The sequence below is a fragment of the Molothrus aeneus genome, chromosome 12 (genome assembly GCF_037042795.1).
Source record: "Molothrus aeneus isolate 106 chromosome 12, BPBGC_Maene_1.0, whole genome shotgun sequence".
Lineage (NCBI taxonomy): Eukaryota > Metazoa > Chordata > Aves > Passeriformes > Icteridae > Molothrus > Molothrus aeneus.
This window is the reverse complement of record NC_089657.1, coordinates 16,603,992-16,627,175: the sequence shown is the minus strand read 5'-3', so window position 1 is coordinate 16,627,175 and position 23,184 is coordinate 16,603,992. Positions and strand designations below refer to the sequence as shown.

Sequence of the window (23,184 nt, the reverse complement as noted above, 5' to 3'; positions counted from 1 at the left end):
CTCAGGGTTCTGCCCACATTCACAGGCATCATGAAACACCAGGAACCAAAGATCTCCAGACACAAACCAAGTGTCTCTGCTGCTCTGGCTGCCACCATACAGAGGAGCAATACCATAAAAACTGGGATAGAGAGTTTCTTTTAAATATGTAGCCTAAATTTTAAAACCCCACAAAGATCCTTTATATATAAAGTCTCTCATTTATGGCAAATCCTAGAATGGTTTGGGTTGAAAAGGATTTTAAAAGCTCATCTTGTTCCAAACCCCTGCCATGGGCAGGGACACCTTCCACTAGACGAGGTTGCTCAGAGTTCTATCCAGCCTGGCCTTGAGCACTCCCAGGGATGGGGCAGCCACAGCTTCTCAGGACAATCTGTTCACCTGCTTTTTTCTAACTGGACTGACCATCCTTTCCAGTATTTGTGCCATGCCTGTCCCACCACACCATGTAAAGCCTCGGTGTACTTTCCAATAGTAATAACAGGCAAAGACAATGAAAAACCAACTTCATCTCTGTGAATGACCATTCCAACCAACATCACCCAAGTTAAGACTGATAATGACTAGAAACTATCTGGCTTTTGTATGTAATCATTAGGCACCATTATGTATCAACATTTGAAGATGCTGGTACTGCAGTTTGAGGGACTTCTCTTTGTCCTTGGCAGACTGAATTCAACTCATGATTACAACTTTGCCACTCAGTTTGAAAAGCTTAGGCAGAAAAGGAATCTGATCTTCCTGCAGCAGGTCTGAGCACAAATGAGTTCCTTACAAGAAATACACTTCACATTTAATGAAACCACAAGCAGTTGTAGTAATGAAAGTTCTCCTTTCAATTAAAACCAGAAGATTGTGGCAATGTATTCCTACACACTTCTAGGTGTATAGATTCTCCACAGTAATGGCTACAAAGCCCATTTTATTGCAGTGGGGGTAAAAAAAAGGTAGGGGGAAGTTATTTCTGATAGCTGCTCATGCTGAACTACTTCCTGTTTACTTCTCTATATTCACAACCTCCCACCCACCTCCTTCTCTTCAACAAAACTAAAAAAACAGAGGAGGTAAAACAGGAAACATAAACAATCCCCATTCCCAGCTGGAATGGAGCCAACCCTGGGTGAAATTTTATTCAAGTTATTTTCCAGAACAACATTCAGTATTGTAACCCAACAGCTCAGATTTAGAAGTCTCCCTTGGAATCACATTTCATCGTGTTTGAATGTTGTATGACACACATTATTTAAGTTTAGATATGCCTATACTCCTTAGTTCTGATTACAGTTACTCTAAATTTTTTTACTTTAGCCACTGACATCACATTTGGAAATCACACAGGCTTTTCAGTTTATGAGTATTTTCTCCAAGTCTTCTATCCCCATATAAGGGAAGTGCTCCAAATCCTTACAGATTTATAACGGACCATAATACAGAGCTTACAAACTTCACAATAAAAAAGAGAGAGAGAGAGAGAGAGAGAGAGAGAGAGAGAGAGAGAGAGAGAGAGAGAGAGAGAGAGAGAGAGAGAGCCAGTTTTATTTTAACTCTTCCCTTGCATCAGAGACTCTGCAAGAAGAGGATGTGCCCTGCAGGGAGCACCTGAGGCTCTCAGGGAAAGGAGAGCTTTTCTTACCTTGAGGATTTCCCCATCAGCATAGAGCACGTACATGGTCACCTCGATGTTCTTCTGCACACTTTTGCCACCCCTCTCAAAGTCCCCCTTCTCCAGGGTCAGGTACAGGTCATTCCTGATGTCACCTGCAGGGACAGAGGGAGCCACAGCCTTAAACTCCACAGGGGACACCGGGGCTGTCCCAGTTCCATTCTCACATCGTTCTCTGTGTTCTGCAAGACGATGGCTGATGCCCAAATCATTCCAAGCAAGTTAATTGTTAATAAGGATGAACAGTTTAATATCAGTGCATAAAATCAGACCATTGTTAGTAATGCCTTTAATAATGTGAACTCAGGATCAATACTGGTTTTAATTATGTAAGTGGGGAAGGGAAAAAAAAACCTCTTACTGCTATCCTGTGCCTTGTTAGCTGAGCTGGAAGTGTCAGGCTGAGCCTGACAAAACATCCTTAGCTTCAGACTTCCTATTTCCAATACATTTTACAAAAAATAAGTATTTTTGTGATGATCAGAATAATGTTATGTTCAGCTAGCCTTTCAAGCATTTTCTGTATTTTCATGATTTCCTTTTATCATAACAACAAAATAAAAGCAGCTTTTTTGGGAACCTGATCACAATTCAGTTCAGATGGATTAGAAAGGAATTATAAATGTAATTTTTTGCTAGATTTTGGCTGGCCTCTGGTATCCATATGCATGGCTATATGAAAGCAGGCAGTATGGACACTTGCCAGCTTCTCACTACGTCATTTTCAGGAGCTTTCAGACCAAATTACTATATTCAGAAATAGAAATGCTTGTGTCTCAGCATCTTGTTATCCTGATTTTCACAGACTCTAGCTCACTTGGTTTGGTTTTATTTTAGAATCTGATTTGGGAAACTGTTTTCAAAACTAATGTGCTCAATTCTACAGCCTACACCAAAAGGACAGCAGGTATCACCTATTTTTCTGTAAGACTGAGTTACTGTCACCATTTTATGATGGCTCACACTTAACATTTCTTTTTATCCACTTGCCAGAAAGGCAAACATACTAAAGGGCAATATATAAAAATACCAAAACCAAACAAATAAAACAATTCAAACCCTTTCGAGGCAAGTATTTTGTTAATCAGCCCCAAGACACTAAATAATGAAGTAATGGAACAAAGCAGAAACTCCTTCAATGTCTGGCTTCTTCCATTTGGAGAAACTGATGCAGTTAAATCTCTGTATTAATCAGAAGCACAATGAAATAAGGCAGCATTTCCTTTCAGGCACTGAGGGACATCCTTTTGTGCCCCTCAAAGCAGCACTTCAAATTCTTCCTGAAGTCTAAAACCCCACAGAACTTGTTCCTTAATCTGCTGCAGGGACAAACAATAGAAGCTCTCAGTCCTGCCTTTGCTTTCAGTTTTATTTCTGGAGATAAGGACAACTCTTTCAGCATGGAAAACCCAGCTCTGTGGCTGCAGCCAGTGTTTCCTGCTGGGAGCTCTCTGTGAATGGCAATCTGTGTGCAGAACCTGCTCCTTTTTCCAGGAGCCTCCCTCTCCTGCAGGGTCAGTGCTGGGAACACCTCCCAGCCAGAGGCTGAGCTGTCAGGGGGCATCAACGGGGAAAAGCTGACAGCAAGAGCCTGGTGAAAGAGCTTGGATATTGGATCTGCTTTGGCTTATCAAAGCACAGCACCAAATGCAACAATCCACAGGCCACAATAGAGAAAATTATCTTGGGGATCAAAATCAAGCTGAGATACCTCTATCCTGATTGTAGGGATAGCAAGGAAATACAAAATTCATCACAAAATATGGTTTGAATCTTTTGCTTTGAAAATCCTCCTGCTTAACAGACTCCATCCCTTTCTCTCAGTGGTTTGCTCAATTAGGAAAAAAGTTTCAATTTGTATGCTGTAAATCTTAATAGAAATTAATTGTGCTCACTATAATTAGCATTTTGGAGCTCCCTACTTATGACCTCTTTTCTGGAAGGCAGTCTGGCTACACAAAGTCCAATGTTAGATAGCAAATCATTTTCCAGCCTAAATTAAAGGCAGCATTTGGTTATATATAGCATCTTATCTTCTATTAAGCTTAACAGGAGGGATATTACTCCACTAATTAAAAAAAATGCCTTTGGGGTGGGGTGTAGAGGATCTAAAAACCAGTGGATTTGCATAAAAATTAAGGGAAAAGATGGGAAAATGTATTATAGTGAAATACAACAGTGTATCTTCTCTTGTAAAATAGTCTATTGGCTCTTCAAAAACTAAAAAAAGGTCACTACATACAGGAAAAATAGGAAGTAAATGTATCTAACAAAGACAAAAAGCAGTTAACCGTGAGGTAGAGTGATTATTTTGGTGGAAATCACCTTCCTACAAGGAGCAATCTCCTTTTCCTAGCATATGAGTTGACCTGAGGCCTCACAAGCCTTGTGGTTTTGGGAGATTTGAGCTCTGATACCCCAGTGGGTGGCACAGAACCCAGAACAAGCGCTTGAGCACAGAGCAGCTCATTGCAACCTCTGCTCTGAGCGTGCAGGGCCAGAGAGAAAGCTCAGCCCCACGTGGGGCTGGGCACGCAGGGGCACCTGAGGGACACCTGAGGGACACCTGAGGGACACCTGAGGGACACCTGAGGGACACCTGGCACAGCACAGCCCCACGGTGGCATCAGCAGCACCAGGAGTGGCCTGGGCAGCTCCAGCCCCACTGACTGCGACGTGCCCGGGCAGGAACCTGGGCACACAGAGCTTGGCCAGATGAATTCCATTGGAAAGAGACAAACAATGAACTTGTTTAGGATGTCAGACTGTTCATGCAAACGACTGCACAAACAGCCCTGTGCCTGTGACAGAAATCCTGCATTCTGGGGGATGGCCAGGCTGGTACCTCAGCCTGGACCACAGAGACCTCAGACCTTCCCAAACAGCAGCACAGAGCACAAAAGTGGGTGAGCTGTGGCCTCCCACCATCAGAAGAGGAATAAGAAGTGCTACAAGGCCAGTGGGCCATGGGTATTTATAGAGCAAAGCCTGCTGATGTCATTCATTTTAAGCTGAGGTCTCTGTGCTGGAGGATGGCTGTCAGGGATGAACTGAAAACCTCAGAGTTTTCAGAATGGGATTTGTTTCAAAACCCATCTCTCTACAAATGTTCTCCAGTTAAAAACAAAAGTAAACTTCTTTTTAGCATAATCCATGTAGTTTTTATACACATGGTTACTGACATTAATTCTGTATCAAGTGCCTTGAAAGACAGTATTTTCCAAGATAATATCAAAAAATCATTTTCTGATATTTTTGGGGCTCTTTCTTTATCAATTCCCTTCACCTTTATTGGGGTTTGGTTTGTATGTTTTAACCTATTTACAAGGCCCAACGTTCAACATACCATTGTTTAAATTATAAATCATAAATTATAGCTTGGGGCGGGGGACTCACTTGCATTGACATGAAACTATTTTCATGGTAATGGGGGGAAAAAGGAGAGGTGGAAAAGGCTACGTGAACCAAATATTGATTTTGCATTTGCAGTATAAAGGAATGTACTGGAAGACTTCCAAATAGTTATTTATAATTTTCAAGACTTAATAACCTGAAGCAGCCCAACAGCCACTCCTTGTCCAGTCTCCAGCAGAAGAAATGGGAGTTTATCCTGACAGGGTGTGTAGGTTTTCCACTGAAAGATTGACCAGTTACTTGTACTGCAAAATAGTAACAATTTACAGGAACTGTCTCCATTCAATCAAACACTTTTTATTCAGGGATCCTAAGGATTTTGGTCCCTAAGGATAGGAATGGTCTCTGTTTTGTACAGAAGAATACTATATCAAAAAAGGGTACATAATTCACAGAAATTTCTGCAGGAGAAAGAGACACAAATTTCTGATCTCTCAATTCTAACAATTTCTTTTTCTGAGCTTGTGACTTTGTGGGCATGTAATATATCCCTGCAAGCTGGGGAAAAGTGGCAGCTCCCAGAAGTCTGCATGTGTAGGTCTAGTTTCAACTAAGTAAAATAGCTATTTAGCCAGAGAATATTGGATTTTTTAAGGTGAAGGTTTGGTCTTTAACAATTTAGGCAGCCAAGGAAAAAAAAACCAAAACAACAGAATATTAGTGTTTAGGTCTATTTTTATCAAATTGCTGCACTGGTCCTATTCACTTGGGCCCCACACTGTGATGCACTGTCTGCTGGACTCTCTTAACACCCCTGGGTTTGGCATCTCTTCAAAAATAGTGGCACTTCACAGAAGAGTGAATGGGCAAGAAAGATATTGAGAGTCTCTTCCACAATGGCTTCTGAAGAAAACCCAAACCTGTGCATTTATGTTCTGTCCATAAATGAACAACCAGAGCCAATCAGCATCACCCCACTGACCTGAGCCAAGTTACAGCAGCTCCAGCTGAGGACTTGGGCCAGCAAGGAAAGGCTTTGAAGCAAAGCATAAAGTGTAGAGGATTTGTGTTCTTGTGCAGTGTTATCTATCACGTGTTCTGGCTCTGTTTGTCTGAGCTCCCTGCAGGGGAACTGCTCTGCTTCCTGGCTGAGCCTTTCCCACTACCCTGCACATTCCCCCTCTGCATGGGAAGCATTCCCTCTCTTCCCAGGAGCTGCTGCTTTGGAGGGGCCAGTGATGGGCTCCTGATCTCAAAGAGCACAACTGAAACTCCACCCTCAGCTGGAGGTGCAGCTGCCTCCAGTGCAAGCCCACAGCTTCCTGTGAAGGGCAGGGACTGCAGCACAGCTGAGGCTGACGGGAGCAGCTTTGTGCTCATCACATCACTCAAACCAAAGGGACAAGGACAAGTGGCCAAGGGTCACTGGGAAGGGTCTCCAGCACCCCTGTCCAGCTTTCTGGCTGCCCCTCAGGACTTGTTCTCCCCACTGTGGGACTCTCCTGGCTTTACCAGTGCCACTCCCTCTGCAGCCCCCCCATTTTCCCACTGCACTCCTGGCACAGTCCCACTCTGGGGATCACATTCCATCCCTTTCTGCAGCTCATTTCTCTGGCCCTTCACCAGCCAGGCAGCAGGTTTTTTTTAAGGCCTATATTCTTGAAATAGTTACAGGGAGCAACTATTAACATAATTGTGAGCAATATTACAGCAACAAGGGGAAACAAAGCTTTTATCTGCTGCCTCTATGGCAAATTAAATTAGCTTTTTTTTTCTCTAAGAGAACATTATGCAAGTTTAACTCCATGTGCTTCTCCAGCTTTCACTGAGCAGAACACAATTGTTTCAAAGAAAAGGGAAAAGCAATACTTATTAGGTTATTTGCTACTCATTGTTTGACTTCTATGTATAGAAAAGAATTCATACAAGGCCCTTGTTAAATGCAGTGATTTCCCTGGAATGGTTGCCTTTCAGTAGTAGGAAGTTGATTTTTAATGCTTTTTGTCTCCACCAATTTTCCATTTCTACAAGTTTATTTATGACAATAACACTTTTTATTCTCACTGTAGATACTTTTTGGTGATAATCATTACATAATTATGGCTTTTGGTCTTATTAACACTCTTGCCATGAACATTCTGAGAATGGCTGATGGATTTTACCATGTCCTTTCCTCAATGCATTTTCGCCATGACTTTGTGCTCACTGACTGAACAGATGCTGCGATGCTTCTCACCTGTTTCTTACTGATTCACCTGTCACAGTTACTGAATTTGCCTGAAAGCCTGTGGTATGAAGAGAGACAAAGTCTCCACCTCCCTGTTATCAAAGTTTCCTTGTGATGTTATGATTTGCTGTCTTTATCAATCCCAACATTCCATGGAAGATATGAAAATGGGAAAAAAGCAAGCAAAAAGCAGACATTACACAGAAAAGCAGAAACTTACACCCAACAATCTTCATCTCTGCATCAGAAACAAAGGGGAGAGAATAAAGGGAAAGGAACAGGAGAGAAGCCAGGAAATTAAGACAAGGAGAGAGAGAAAAAAGAGAAAGAAACATCACTCACAAGTCGGAGCTGAAGCATGCACTTTTCATCAGAGGATCAAAGGAAAGACAGAATACTTATCAGCACATGGGCAAGGGGAGGGATGTCCTTGGGGGACTGACAAACACCAAGCCTGTGCAACAGATTTCTGCTCAGCAAGTCCTGCCCAAAGCCCAGCTGCAATCCCCAAGGAGCAGCAGAGGCCTCACTGCTCTCAGCTCTGGGAAAGGTAAAATTGGCACCATCAGATGCATGGCCTTAAACCCAGGAGCAATTTAAAAAAGGAATTAAAAAATCAAACCACAAATGAAACCCCACCATAAGTTCTTCAGGAGGCTGGTTTGACCAAACCCCCTCTGATTTTGCCAAAAAAGATAACTGAAGTCTTTATGATGCTCTTGTCAGATCACAACACAGTAGGAAACAAAGAACATTTTATCTTTACAAAAGAAGGCAGGAAGGGTTGTTTTGTACAATATTAAGCTTGTTCTGCATAACCACGCAAGATACAAACCCATAAAGAACCAGTTTCACTTTGTTTCTCAATCAGCTACCACTGATGTTTCTCCTATCTGAAGGACAGAAAAAGAGGGCTTGATACAGGGAGCTAATGCTCCAGTTAAAAAACAAAAAGGGACAGGAAAAGAGTAATGAGACACAGCTACAAAATTTTAATAGTTAAGATGTGCACATGTGAGAGGATTTCCTGTTAAAAAAGAAAATGAAAATGTTCAAACCTATAACAAAAACATTAAGTTGAAGTGCTAGAGCTATTTAGTTTTTTTAAAAACAGATTTCTTGGTTCAGCAGAATGATCACTGCTTTTTTGAAGTACCAGGTGACATAGCCTTTATTAATTTATTCATAAAAAACATTTTTAAACCACACTGTCCTGAAAAATCTGTATCCACTTGCAAAATACAAGTCATGAAGTTTCTGTGCTGTTTTCTGGAAGAGGAAACCCTGTGTTTAATGACAAACAGTTCTGAAGCAAAGCAAGAAGAGCTAGTTTGACAAAGACTGTTAGAGCAGCAGACATGGCTGAGAACTGCTGATGTGCATGGCAGGCTTCTGTCTTTGGTTAGGGGTTTTTGTTTCTCTTTTTTTTTGGTCATGTCTGTCCCCAGTGAATTATTTTTCAACTTCAGACAATACTCATAAAGCTAAGGAAGAATGTTTGAGCCTGGCTGTAGAAACATAAGCACAAAGTCTATTGATAGACATTCCTGGTTCATGCAGCTGAGTTCTACCCTGGATGTCAGGCAAACTCCAACCCCAACTGGATCTGTTGTGTTAAAAACAAACAACAGGCAAATATCTGCTGTCACTTGAGTACATCAAACATTCTTTGAGTTCTACAAAAACCCTGATTAGTAATTAGACTGAACACTGCTTGCTGCATCAGTGGAGTTCCATTACATTTCAATCTCCTCATTTTCCAGAGATTTCATTTTTCTGGGGAATACCCAAGATAGTGAAAGCCTTTGTTTGGAGCCCCATTCATGACTATCCCTCTCTTCACAGCTCCTCTCTACTCTGGCAGTTTATACTCTGTCCTCATTTATAACTACAGTGAAAGTTGATTCACACTTCCTCAACTGCTTTGCTTTTCTTCCTTGGTGTTTACAGACATGCACAAGCTGCCTTTCCTCACTAATAGAAGCATTATTCCCACAATGCCTAAAGCTTTGCATCTAAACTCAATATATGAAAACCTCTTGTGGCACACCTGGAATCAAGGAGAAGTTCTGTGCCCAGACCCTCTAGAGAGGCAGGAAGCATTTAATAGCAGAATGGTGATCCTTTCACACATTTGCTTATATCAATCAGCATTTTGAGCATATATATGTGTGTGTGTGTGTGTATAAATGTATGAGTCCAATCCCAAACAGGTTATTATCTTAAAACCCCAGTGTCTTCTCCAAAAAGAATTGTGGTTCTCACAAAGAGAATCTGGAAATTTGGATTAGCTGCAGTGAACAGAGAATTTTAAAAGCTTAGGGTGGAAGCACTTTTTGTATGAGCTCTGCTGACCTGTTTGCTCTAGCCCTGGCCCAAGCCTTGCCCAAAGCAACAAACACAGGGGACACTCTGTGCACATGCAGAGGGGCCAGGGCCCAGAAAACAAAAAAAAGTTACTCAGGGGAACACAGAGGACACAAAACTGCTCCTTCAGTGGCCTGAACCACCTGAGGTACAGCTTTATCTACAGAAAAGGAGGATCAAGCAGTTCTTGCAGGAGAATCAATTCCCTTGCACAGGTGTGTAAGTGTGACACACCCAGGTGTGATCTCAGTTACAGCAGATCACCCTGCAGCTGCTGTGTCTGTACACCAGCCTGCAATAATTCATCCTTTCCCTATTTGATTGCTTTGGGTTATGCCTGGAACTGCTATGAGGTCATTAAGAACCAAAACTTATAATTGGCTTTATAGCCCACATCCTCTGCTGCTCTGTTATCACTGTTTTCAAGTTCATTAGTAAATATACACATGTTGTTCTGAATCCTTTGACTCTTCAGTTTCTAGAAAGGCTTCCCACCTACTCCCTATTTTATTGTGGTTTCTGAAGAGCTCCCATAATGAGGCTACAACTACTTCTGGTACTGATGTCTCACTGCAGCCTTTTGAGTAATAAAATCTAATGCTTTTCCCATTATGCTTTCATCAAATCTCCCATGTCTGTAAAGTCATCCTTGGGCTTGCTCATCACAGCAATGAAGTAATAGTTCAAATGCTACTAATTAGCAAACCCATTTCTTACCACACTGCAAAAGTCAAGCCACTCTAACACCAAGTTTTATGTGGCTGCATGACTGCCCACATTCTGGGCCCTTCTCTAAATGAACTCTTGGCTGTGCTGGGGCTGCCAAGCCAAGAAGCATCTCCAGCTGCTGCTCCAGAGGTGAGGAGCAGAGGAAGCACAGCAGGGCTGCAGCCAAGACAGTGCATGGACCAGCTGCTCTGTGAGGCCAGAGGGAAAATCCAACCAGGTCTGCACCTTCTCTGCTTCTCATTACAAAAGGATCACACAAACTCAAAAACATCAAGGTTGCAAAGTGGAAACTCATTTTTTCCATGGTTGGGATTGTTGGGAAGAAGAAATGTCATGCATTTAAAAAGAAACATCTCTATACTGAGGGTAAAAAAGGGATATTAACTGGCAGGGGTTTGGGGAATATCAGAGCAATCCTTCCAGATCCCCTTCTATCCACGTGGTTTTAACACTTGCTATCACTGTAATGTCTGTTCCTGACAATGTTTTAGCATTGGCCTCCCCAAATCTGGCATTTACTGATAAATAAGACAACTCTGTTACAAATCCCACTCAAGTAAAGTGCCCATCCCAGTGGCATTCCATTGGGAGAGTATGAGAAAAGAATAAGCAGTATTTTAGCTTGGAGCTACTCTGTTTACCTGGCATTATAACATCAGGAAATCCCAGCTTCCTGGTGACAGAAACACCTCTGTTAAAGATCATGGGGTTTTCCCTTCGGATCTGCTCCATGTCACCTCGAAGAAGCTGAAGAGATATTATAAGTCCTGGGGAAAAAAACCAAAGAGGTTCATTGTTTCTGACCTAAGAATTAGATTCTGTGTGTACAAAGCATGCAGGTAAATTAATGTTTTGCTCCACAGTTAATTTAATACAAAATATAAACACAGATTTCTTTTCTCCCTTGGAGTAATTGAAAATGGAAATAAAGGAAACAAATCTGTTATAAGGGATCAGTTAAGAACACAATTATATTAAAATACAACTCCTAACAGTCAGAATACTTAATTTTGCAGACATGTCCTGGCTACAGAAAGTACTCCCATTATTTCTTTTCCTCACATGCAGCAGGTTATGACACCTCTGTCTGAGGGACCACCAACCACACAAAGCTCTGGAACATCTCTAAAGCACCTTTAATTTTGCTTTATTCCATGAAAAAATGTAAGTCTCAAAGTGTATCTTTTCCACTCATTTCTTTAACTGCTTCATAGAGGGCTGATGGTTTTAATGAAATTCCCAGCAGTTCCTCAACATGTTTCAGGAGTGCCAACTGGCCAAAGTGACTTCAGCAACCAGCTCTGTGATTCAGTGGATCATCTGAACTAGGAATAATTACACACTTCATCTCAGTCCAGCTGTTTTCTCTACCTGCTTTTAATTTACAACATAGGAGAGTGTACTGGGAAAATGATGAAGTCCAGCATTACCATATGAAAAAATACTAGGATTGAGCTCAGCCATTCAAGACCAGTCTCATTTGCTAAGCACATACTACCAGCTCCACATATCCATGAGAATTACCTGCACAGAGCAATTTTCCACATTCTTTATCTCCTTCAGAGTCACTTGGTCAAGAGTTCTTTCTGTCCTCTCTGTTCACTGCCCAGAACAACACACACCAAACCAAACCCTGCCTTGGATGCACATTTTTGCACGAGCCAAAGTCAGGCTCTTTCCTAAGCTCAGTATCTGGGCTTTGTGACCAATATTTAGTCACCATTTTCTCAGACAAGTTACCAGGGAAACAAAACCAGGAGTATCATGTACCTCCCACCCATTTCCTGCCTTCTCCCCCTGAAATAATTTTCAAGCCTGTTGTTTGGCTTCAGTCAAATTTGGCAAATAAGTAGATACCCAGATTACATGAAGATTGTATACATTTCATGAATACTGGGAGTTGGTATAAAAAAAATTGAGGATAAAGCCTTAAAATGAAGGAAAAGAGAGGCCAACCAGCCAGCTGGACAGTCAGCATGTATGTACTCAAAAGCTGCCAAAACATGGACTTGCAACTGCCCAGCTGGGTAGGCAGGAGAGCACTGCAGGGAAAACACAGGCTCTGAAACCATGGAAAACATCCAAGCCCTTTGAATACCATGTATGAGGGTGGCTGTGAGTACAGAAGGTTTCACAGCACACAAGAGACATGTTCATTAGAAATCAGCCTTGACTACTTTTGACAATTAGAGGAAAACTTGTTCATTTTATATCCTTGATTGCTATTAAAAAACAAACTAATGAAAATAAATCTTAAAAATTCCAGTATAAAAGGAGTGGAGCAAATTTGGAAGTTCAGACATGTTGCTCAAGTTTTCAAAGTTATAAAGAATTTAGGAAGATCTTTTATTAATGACTAGTGGATAACTTTAACTGTAACAGGAGGAGCAGCAGGGAATGAAACCAGCTTTACACACAGTAAAATTCCATATCTGCAAAATGTTTTATTTGCTTATTGTTGTGCTTAATCTCTTCTATGGGAGTGTGCACTACATATTCCACTAGTGTCTCAATATGCAAACAAGCAAAATTAAGACAAATTCAGTACTTGGACATCAGCATGATTCAGGCACTTGGTAATGAATGCAGAACTGGCTGTAATGAAGCTGAACTGTACCCTATGAGCTGCTTCATTGGGAATGGGAGAGCAGTGATATCTCTGAATTAGCAACTGCATACACCATTACATGAGGTAAACAGATAAGACAGGCTTTACTTTCCCTATTTATCTGTCATTAGCTACAAAAGGAAAACCTCCCATCTCAGTGCATTTCTCTGCTACAAATAATCAGCTGTTTCCTAGAGGAGATGCTCAGCTGTGGCTCTGACAAGCTCCAGAGATATTTACCATAGTTGGAGCTGGGGGCTGTGTATTTGGTGCTGGACTTGCGGATGATGTTTTCATGGATCTGGCACCATTCGTTCTCATTGGTACACCTGCAATAAAAGAACACTCATTCAAGTTAAATGCTTTCACTGAACCATCTTACAACACAACAGTCACCTTTGCTGTAGAGATAATATGAAAGCTTGTAGGGTTCAGATGAATGAGAGAAATCCCACATAACTCTTATTTTTAAAAGTGGAAGGAAACAAAATATTGTCTAATAGTTATGTCCCTTCAATGGACGCTTGGAGCTGGTGGTGACTCTTCTGTCATAAAAGCCATTGTCCCACTCTTCAGATTATGATAGAATGAAGAAAGCTCTGGACATTCTATCTGAATTGTCATGTAGAAAATGAGTGATTCACTTCTGTTCAGGATCCAAAGCACAGCATGCAGGAATTGAAGTGCCACTGAGCCAGGAACCAAGGAAACCATTCCCACATTCTGAGGCCACAGGCTACTGTCCCACAGGATGGGAGAGACCTCAGACTGGGGAGAGAAAGGCAGAGGACTGAAGTGGCCTTCTTTATCAAGCTTTTAAATGAAAGATGAGCCATATAACCTTCTCCCATGTGAAAAAAATGGCACCTTTACCCCAAACAGTGCTAGTGGTAAAAAAGGAAGGCAAAGCAGTATGTTGCTCAAGTCTAACTGCATTTTAAATACATCTGTGCTTTACTTAAATTACCATGGCAAGATTCAATGATACCCCACAAAGTCAGCAATTTTTAACTCAGCAGCAATAGTGAATCTCATTTCTCCTGAAAAGCAATTGGATTAAACCATTTAATTAAACTTCTGTCCTATTGACTCTTAAAGGTTAAAAAAAAAAGTAAAGCTAATGCTCCAAGCTTTCAGCTCCTAGGAGTTTTGAGAAATAAACCACTTTGTAAAACTTCTCCAAGGATATTACCATTTTTCCCCTTTTTTGCTTCCCCCAAGAGTACAACATGTCAGCACAGCCAGGGTAAGACACACAGCAGCTCCTGTGAAGACAGGGGGGATGTTTTTCTTGCTGCATTATGTAACTGAAGAACAGCATGGCAGAAGGAATTCAGGCTATCTACAAGTAGGAACTGGTAATTTCCTACAGCTTCAGTTTTGCAAAACCATGTGCTGCCAAGAATAATGAGGTAACCCCCAAAGCCTGTGATGGCACAATTACTGACACCCCTAAATGTTCTCAGAACTGCAAAAGGAACAGAGACAACTTGGAACAAATTAAACACAGAATATTTCACTTGCTCTACTGCCCACCTCCTGTAAGTACTGTGTCCCTTCTGGGAGGAGACACCAGATCCCACAAGGTCACACAAGGCAGATCAGCATGAAGTGACCTGGCATCCTTCCCAGGATGGTAAATTGACTCTATTTGCACCCCCAAAACAATCCCTCAAAACCAAAACACAACAGAGCTAAGGCACTAACGGACAGGACACCCTGCCAGTAATTGTAGTGTTGTGTGATAATTCAGCTCACTCATCAAGAAAAAAATTATCTTCACATTGTCAACACATTAGAAGCCATTTATCCTACACCAAATAATATTCTCCTAAAAACAGAGAGAGAACCTGTAGCACAAACTCTAAACCATCCTCCCTCCTCACAGTTACAAACAAATGTCCAACTTGTGGCCATTTTTTAGTTGCTGTACCAGCCTATGCAGTGCAAGTTAAAATAGGTTTCAGCCTCCAGTGACTTATGCCTGCAAATTAACCTGCAACCAAGTCATCCCAAAATCCACTTAAAGGCAGCTTAAAGCCAGTTTTGTACCAAGTGCCATTGGAAGTTGTACTTTGCATTTCCTGAGTGCCAGGAAGGAAGATCTTCTCCCAGCTTTGACAGGCTGGCCTGGAAACACTTGGAATGTGTCTTACTGTGCTCACAATTTACTTGTCCAAATAACAAGTGGATCAAAGAATCTATTTCTCCTTTAAATAAGAATTCACTCCTGAGCCATCCTTCACCTTTGAGGCTGGCTGGTTGTGCAGCAAATGCACATTTGGAATGTTTTCCATCCCACAGCAGCTGGGGACAGCAATGGGATGGGAGCTCTTGTCCAGCTGGGCAAACAGCAACAATAGAACAGCAAAAGGGAAAGGCATTCAGGCATTAACAGAGAAGAATTTCAAGATCTAGGGCTGGAGAAAGAGGAAAAAAAAGATTGAAAGAAAATAGGACAGGAAAAAAAACCCAGAAAAAGTGAATATGGAAGAGAAATGCATGAAGTTTTCAGGGGAATTGTAAGATGAACACAAAGACTAACGTTCAGTGAGCAAAAAATTTCAATAAAGATAAAAATTAATACAAAATATTAAGTTACTTCAGAAATAATGGACTGAGAATTTAGCTTTCATCTCACTTTTAAATTATTTTACATATATATTATAAAGAATAATAAAAGTATGCTTTTGCATAATGAGCTTATAACTACAGTTGTGGTATTCTATCCTCTTAGGGAGATTTTAACATGACTGTGGTATTAACAAAGAGAAAAATCTCAATTGTGAGAAAAAAATATTTTTCAGACATAAATCTTTAACAATAATAAGGCAAGCTGAGAAAGATTGGTGAAGTAAATTGATTTTTTCTTCCCCTCCCATAAGCATTCTCTTGTGGATTCAGCAGAAGTCTCCATTTACAGACCATGTATTTGTTTCAGCCTTTGTTAGGTTTTCAGTCTTTGAAATTTTTTCCAGCTTATCCCTATGAAAAGGCTTTTCTAGCTGCCTCATTTGTGGCAGCTGTAAGCTTTAACCACATAGAGTATAAAAGGAATGCTTTTTCCTGCTCCTTGAAAAGTACAAATACACCTCTCTCCTTACTTCATCTTTATGATGTTTAGGAATTGGCCTGAGGCATTTTAACAGTAATCAAAATAAGAGCAGCAGGTAAGGAAATCAGTTCAGGGCTGTTAAAGCACTCATATTCAACTTTAAATTTCCAAAGGACAAAACCCTGTCATTTCAATTGCAGCCAATGAACAGGAAAAGGCAGGTTAGCTAAAGGAATGAGCAAAGAGAAGATGCAAGAGACAAACCTGTGACAACTCTGTCATGAAAGACCAACAGCTACCAAAGCTGCAAAGGGAATGAGCTGGTATCCCTCAGATATATCCATGTTCCCCCTGAATATTTCTGCTGGAGGTTTACACAGAACACTGCAAACAGCAGCAACATAAAAGAATGATGTACAAGGCTTACAGCAGCCCAGGAGAGTGATAATAGTGATAAAGAATTACAAACATCTGATTACAGAGCTGAATTCAGCCAGGGGCTCTCCCTGCCCAGGTGAGGAACAGCTGGTGCAAAGCTGCTGAGGCATTTGGGCAGAAACTGTTGGTGCTCTGGGTGCTGTGAAGGGAATCCACACTAACAGAACTCTGCAGATGAGCAGGAAGAAAAGGGAAGCTCTGTTGCCTGAGATTTTTATTCCATCACTGTACCAAGACTTTGTGCTGCTCTAAAGGCTGTGTGACTCCACTTGTCACTGACAAAGTCCAGTGTTTCAACAAGGTTTTTCTGTTCTATTTTTCAGAAGCTAAAGAAGCATTAAATGGGCGACAAAACAGAAATCTAATAATCAGAATGTTCCATTTCTGTAAACATTCAAAATGTTGCAGTTGCAATATATTAACACCATATCCACAAAGCAAATAGAATTCTCCAGCCAAAACCCACTGCTCTGAGATAAGCTGGAACTGAATGTAACAAAAGGCCAAGACTGGCCAGATTCTACTGACAGAGAGAAGAAAGAGGACCATTTTCTTCTCTATAATTTGACATTTTTGCTACAGTTTTCATAACTTCTGGCAAAAGAGTAATGAAAGAGCTGACTCTGAGAGACTTTTGTTTGCACTTAAGAGATTTCTAATGTATGAAGAGACACCCAATAATCTTCAGTGAACAGTAAGACAGTTTTTCATTTAGTTTCCCTTGAAGGTCACATTTTCTGCTGCTGAATGCACATCCCAAAGAATGAGAAAGTTCCATAACCCACCAAATTATCTTATTACTCTCAACAGTGGCCACAGACCACAAAGCAGTGTCAGCTGTGCCTCAGCCCATCTGCAAAGCAGATCTTGCCAGTATTTATCCTCACTGACAAGGGATTTAAATATTCCCTGCAGTCTCCAGACAGTTTGTCTGTGGCCTCTTCATTACAACTGTGAGACCACATTTCATAATAAGAATGTTAGTTCAAAGTTCAAAATCACAAATAACTGAAGACAGATTCCTGCTCAAAAAACGTTGATTTGTTTTGAGAATTTGGTCACACACTGTTGGCTTCAGTTGTTTTCTACTTCTTTTGTTGGTTACCATGAGTGGTAAGGAACAGCAGATGAGGCATGAGATATTATTCCCTTCATCAGATGAAATGCAGCACATTTCTTTGGGTTTGAGCTCAGCAGATTTTAAATAATTCACATTAATAAAAGAGCAGCTTTGCAAGTCACATAGATTTGGGCAATATTCAATAATTTCTGAAGCATTCCACACACCTGAAAGATCTGTGAATAATATTCATTAGTTTTTATGAGCTGCTGGAATAATAAAGAAGCAAAAAACTTCCTTTTAGGAGTTACTCACGTGTAAACTTTGAGCACAAAGTCCTTTTCCTCCTTGATTTCCGAGAGGGACTGGAGCACGTCCATGATGCTGAGCACGGCGCAGCCGTAGGGGCGCCGGTAGTGCAGGTGGGGGGGCCCTTTCTTGGAGTCATTGAGCAACATGCGGCCTGAAAGGAGGGACACTCAGACATCAGGGACAGACACACAGCCACATCCTGCCTACTGTGCTCCTTACAGCCAGCACTTGCAGCCCCAGGCTGCAGGTGACGCTCCTGCCTGGCTCTGGAGGAGCTGGAGGTGCTTTTGCCCCAGCCCCACGGGCTGGGCTGTGCTGGTGCCAGCCCAGGGATGCTGGGCAGGACTGGCACAGCACCAGGGCTGCCTCTCTCCAGGAGCCTGGGGGGCAGGTCTGGGAGGGGACACAGCCAGGACAGCAGACCCACACCGGCCAAGGGATGTCCCAAACCTTGTGACATCTGCTCAGCAGCACAAGGGAAAGGAGGAGTGGGGACATTGGTCACTGGGAGGTTTGGCTTTGTACAGACTGAAGCCTGGCTTCCTGGGAAGTGACTGGATACTGATGGCTGATGGAAAGAAGAGAATCAATCCTTTGCTTTCCTTTGCTTCTGCTCATGGCCTTTGCTTTATCAGACTGCCTTTATCTTCACCCATGAATTTTCTTCCATCTTATTTACTCCCCAGCCCCATCCTGCTGATGAGGGGAGTGACAGAGAGGCTCGGAGGGCACCTGGTGTCAACCCACTAGAGCTCTTCACTCAAACTTTTCAAATCCAGAGGTCCATTTGAATCTACACCTCACGCAGCCAAAACCAGCCAAGGGCAAAGTGAAAAGCATCATGTCTGGCCAGCTTTGATTTGCAGCTCCATGACACACATTTGCATCCAGCTGGGCTGACTACAAATCATCTGTGGATGAGCCAAGAATATGGCTGTACTCATCAGTCAGACCCACAGAGATTCACTGTGCTCCTTCCTCAGAGTGCACTATTTGCACAAATTCTCATGCTATTCAACTGCTTTAAGGGAATGTATGATATATTGCATATAACACATGTAATATTATATATTGCTTGTTTATCATGGTTGGATGGATCCTTCTTGGAGCACAGGAAGGAGAATTCTGAGGTGCAAAGCTGCTCAGTGATTAACATCCTATTACTGAGGCAGTTTTTAAATAGAGCAAAAGATGCCAAGGCCAGAAAAATCACTGAGATAATCAAAGTGAACTTGTAACATTACACATAATAATTTGTCCAGCCCTTGCATCAAGGTTAATACAGCATCTTTGCACAGGCTTCATTTATCACCTCAAGTGATAACAGAGCAATTCTGATGTGTAGGCTCTTATGATATGGGAAGTCAGATAATGAAACCCTGACCTCTCTGACACATTTGTGGCTCTGAAGGCACACTGCCATTCCCAGCACAACACACAAAGCTGCTTAGAGCTGCTGTACTTCAGAAAAGGTGCCTGTGGCTGTAATGGGTGTGAGCAGTGACTGGGCTGGCAACAGGCTTAAAAACCCTTTCCTTGCAAACACTGCCTGGCCATTCTTCAGTCACCTGAAACACACGAATGGCACTGCACTTCTCACTTGTTTGCAATAATACAGCTGAGGAAACTGTCTCTGCTGCCCCTACTATACACTGCTAACATTTCAGGACTAATATTTAAAATAAATCATACTTAACACGGGTAAAATATGTATTTGCACCACAGACTGATACAGCAGCACACAAATCTTGACATAAATTTGTCTAACAGCCTCTGATTTACTTGATGTGGATGGTCACACAGACTGATGTCCTGCCCTGCAACCCAGCTATAGCACCAGTAAAAAGATCTCATTTGAAATTTTTAGACATTAAACAAAAAGCCTTTTTACTTTGTCCCTCTCCTGTAGATGTAGTGTTTAATCAAAAATTCAGTTTCAGACTCAGAAAAACAAAATCACTGCTAAACAGTCACCAGTAACTTTCTAACACTTAGCTCCATATGGTCTGAATGTCAATCAGTCTATGACTGAGTTTTCTAAATGTATAAATCATTATAAAGTCAGCTAATTAAAACATACATTTAAGAACACTCTAAGAGCTCTGTTTATTACATACATTTCAAGCACTAAATCATACTGTACCTATTCGGATTACATGGGCAACTATGTACAAATCCCTCTTCATGTCCTTGCTGCTGAGATCCTGAAAGATTAGAAAAAAGAGAGACATTCCAGCTTAAGTGCCTGCAACTATAAATGTGGATGAAAACTCTGAAATCCCATGTTACAGAAAAGCAGGCCAAGAATTTTAAAAATGAGCTTCAAGAAAAACCAAACAACAGGAAAAAGAGAACCTACAGAAGAGCAAAAGGAAAGTTGAAGTTAAAGAGGACAAATAAGTGTTATTAACTCTGAGAGAAATTTAAAAATAAATAAAAAATTAAGAAAATATACTTAGGAAACTTTTCAATAACTCATTACTGCAGCAGTTTGCATTCACATGTCAGAAGCCACCTTAATTGCAATTCCTTGGTATCTTGTACTTTTCACTGATAACTTCATAAAGAACCAGCAACTTCTGAGACATTCCTCCTGCATTTGTATTTTTTTTTAGTTACAGGAAAGGTCTAAGAAACATTTCTTCCCAAAAACCAGTTTTCCCTATGCCCCTCACCTCCCAAACAAGACTTTGAACAGATACTGTGTACTGGGAGAATATTCATCTCTGGTTTAGACTGATGCAAAAAGGCTCCTTGTGCTCTACAGCGACAGCTGCTGCCTCTTTCTCTACTGAGTGCTGCCATCTCACTGTCAGGTAGTACTTACACAAAAATTAACGGCAACAGTTTCTGATTCAGATAAAATTTAGAGGTTTTCTTTAAAAAGTTCCTCAACTATGTGGTATTATAAGCACTGTAAAAGGAAATAATGCTATTTTTATATAAAGAGGGGAAGAAATTTAAACTGTGGACATCTAAGATCTGTCATCCCTAATCTGAATGAATTTAGAATTAAAACCTGCATTTTGCTGAAAGCTAAAACATGAACCTTAAATCACACAGGGAATTTCTTTCTCATGTGACTTGAGAACCCAAAGCCCAAGCAGTGAGATAATGATGGCAATGCAACTCCAGACTACAGTGCCACACAGCCAAACAAAAGCTGGCACAGTGACTCAGAACTAGGCAGAAAGGGAATTTATCCTAAGGAGAAGTTTCAATCCCTTCCCAATTGTGTTACATTGCTGAACTACAGCAGGCAAGTAATAAATTCATGGCTGTACCTCCTTGCTCTCTAAAAGCAGCTCTGGATTTCCCAGGGCAGCATATGCAGGGAGCTGCAGAGCCACTGTTTGGGATGCTGCTAACCAGCAGATCTGTCTCTCCAGAGCCAGAAAATGAAGCCACATCAACCATCCTTAGCATTTCCTCCTCAGGCTCGATTTTGCTGCTGCACCAAGAAGGGAACACACTTTCTAGGCTTTCTCCATCACCCAACATACCAGGGTAACATATGGTAGCCTTTATCTTGCATGTCTTGGAGACATGAAGTTCCACACTAAAAGGGATTTGACATAGTTTTAATCTCAGAAATGCCTGACAAGACATTTCAAAAAGCAAAAAAACTTGGAGGTAATACTTAATGCTCTAGAGAGCAATAGATTCCTGAAAATATCTGTGCTTTGACAGGGGGAATTTTACTATACCATCAGATTACCAGTTCTAATTAACAGCAATTTAAAGAACTATTTTTTTCAAAGGGCAGCTGTCAAAACATCAGAAAACGGCAGGGCATGAACATATTGATGGGTTCACACTTTATTTGTGAAATTGGAAAAGCAACTAAAGTGTCACAGGCAGAAGACAAAAAATGTGGGCCCAGATGGCCTTGCATTTCAGTTTGTACAGCACAGGCTTTTTATAAGGCAAGAAATTCCTACCATGACATGGACCAAACAATCAAAAGCCCCAGCCCCTGTGAGGAAGTTTTCAGATGATTCCTCTGCAGAGAATCCATGTACATCTCCAGGATCAGGAGAGGATAAAACACATTTACTGTTTACTCTAAGAACTGCACCCAGGGTGGATATTTGTGGGTATTTCCCACATCTTTCTGAGCTTCCTAAATGATACTGACTGATACACAACATAATTCCATTATAATTCTAACTGAATGACTTTTTAGAAAATCACCCCTAAATTTTCTCACCTCTATTGGGTATGGAAGAGAGTTTCTCTACAATAATGGTTAGTTCTTTACAATGCTGGTTTCTAGAAAGGTCTGTTTGTGTGTTAAAAAACCCAAACACCATCACAACAACCCCCAAACCACTGGAATCAAGGATATCTGTCTGCCAGTAATAAGTTATTTAATTCACCTGCCAACCTCACAGGCCACAGAGAGTAAGGTATTTAACAAAAATAACAACCTTATACAGTGTAGTTACATTTTAATTCAGACCCAGGAATGTTTCTTACATGTGCAGAGGCTGAGGTTTGCTTGAGTGAGCTTTGATCTTCAGAGCAAGCAGTTTCTCACCTTTGCTGTGATATGACAGCAGATGTAAAACCCAAGCCTGGGTAATTTTGATATCTTACACAAGGAGACAGCTGAACCCTTAGAAGTAACAGAGATAGCAGGAAAAGACAGGGATCCCTTGAATTATCTAAGATATGGGCTGCTTGCCTTGGGCAAAGAGGAGAGTTTTAGAAAGATATTGTGGTGTGGTGATGTAGGGCAAGGAAATAAAGAAATAGATTTAAAGTCAAGATGAACACGAGCCTGGGAGAAGACCTGAAAATCACAGAACTATCTTATCTTAGAAGCATTTCATAATTAAGAAATTATCATAAGATCAAACCAGATAAAATGGTTATTCAAAACAGCAAATATTTATTGCTCTTTTACTACACTTTGGAAAGGTCTTTAAACACATTGATGAAAAATGCTGTTTTAGAAGTGTGAGATCTTTTGCACAGATAATTTTTCCAGTTATAATTCCTGTTATGTAGAGTATACATTCATTGTAATTTTTGTTATGTAGAATACACACTCTATAGCAGAAGAGTGAGAGTCTAAGCACCTCCACCAGCCAGTGCTGGAGTCTGAGCACCCTGGAGAGCAGAGACTGCAGCAGCTTGGGCATTTTTGCATAGTAATAGGAAAGGGAGCTCAGGAGGTATCTCTGGTCAGGACTGGGGCTGCACTGGCAAATCCTGCAATCCCAGGGCTCCCTGCTCTTGGACTACACTAGCCCTGCTCAGAATATGCAGCAGGCCTCTCCTGGAATTGTGTTATGGCCCTGGCTGCAATTTATCATTATTTTTTAAAGGCTGTAAAGGCTGGTTTGCAGATCACCAGAGCAAAACT

The 23,184-nt window shown here is 41.3% G+C and overlaps 1 protein-coding gene across 8 annotated transcripts in view; it reads right to left on the bottom strand.

Moving 5' to 3' along the window:
* Window positions 1-23,184, bottom strand: part of DOCK3 (dedicator of cytokinesis 3) — a 185,598-nt gene that overhangs the window by 67,878 nt on the left and 94,536 nt on the right. For all 8 annotated transcript variants that reach the window (XM_066558288.1, XM_066558290.1, XM_066558291.1 and 5 more), the window contains exons 11-15: window positions 19,957-20,017; window positions 17,817-17,964; window positions 13,189-13,277; window positions 10,982-11,107; window positions 1,634-1,758 (exon numbers count right to left, since the gene is read on the bottom strand). In XM_066558288.1, coding sequence (XP_066414385.1) covers window positions 1,634-1,758; window positions 10,982-11,107; window positions 13,189-13,277; window positions 17,817-17,964; window positions 19,957-20,017 — 549 coding nt within the window. The remainder of the gene's footprint in view (window positions 1-1,633; window positions 1,759-10,981; window positions 11,108-13,188; window positions 13,278-17,816; window positions 17,965-19,956; window positions 20,018-23,184) is intronic.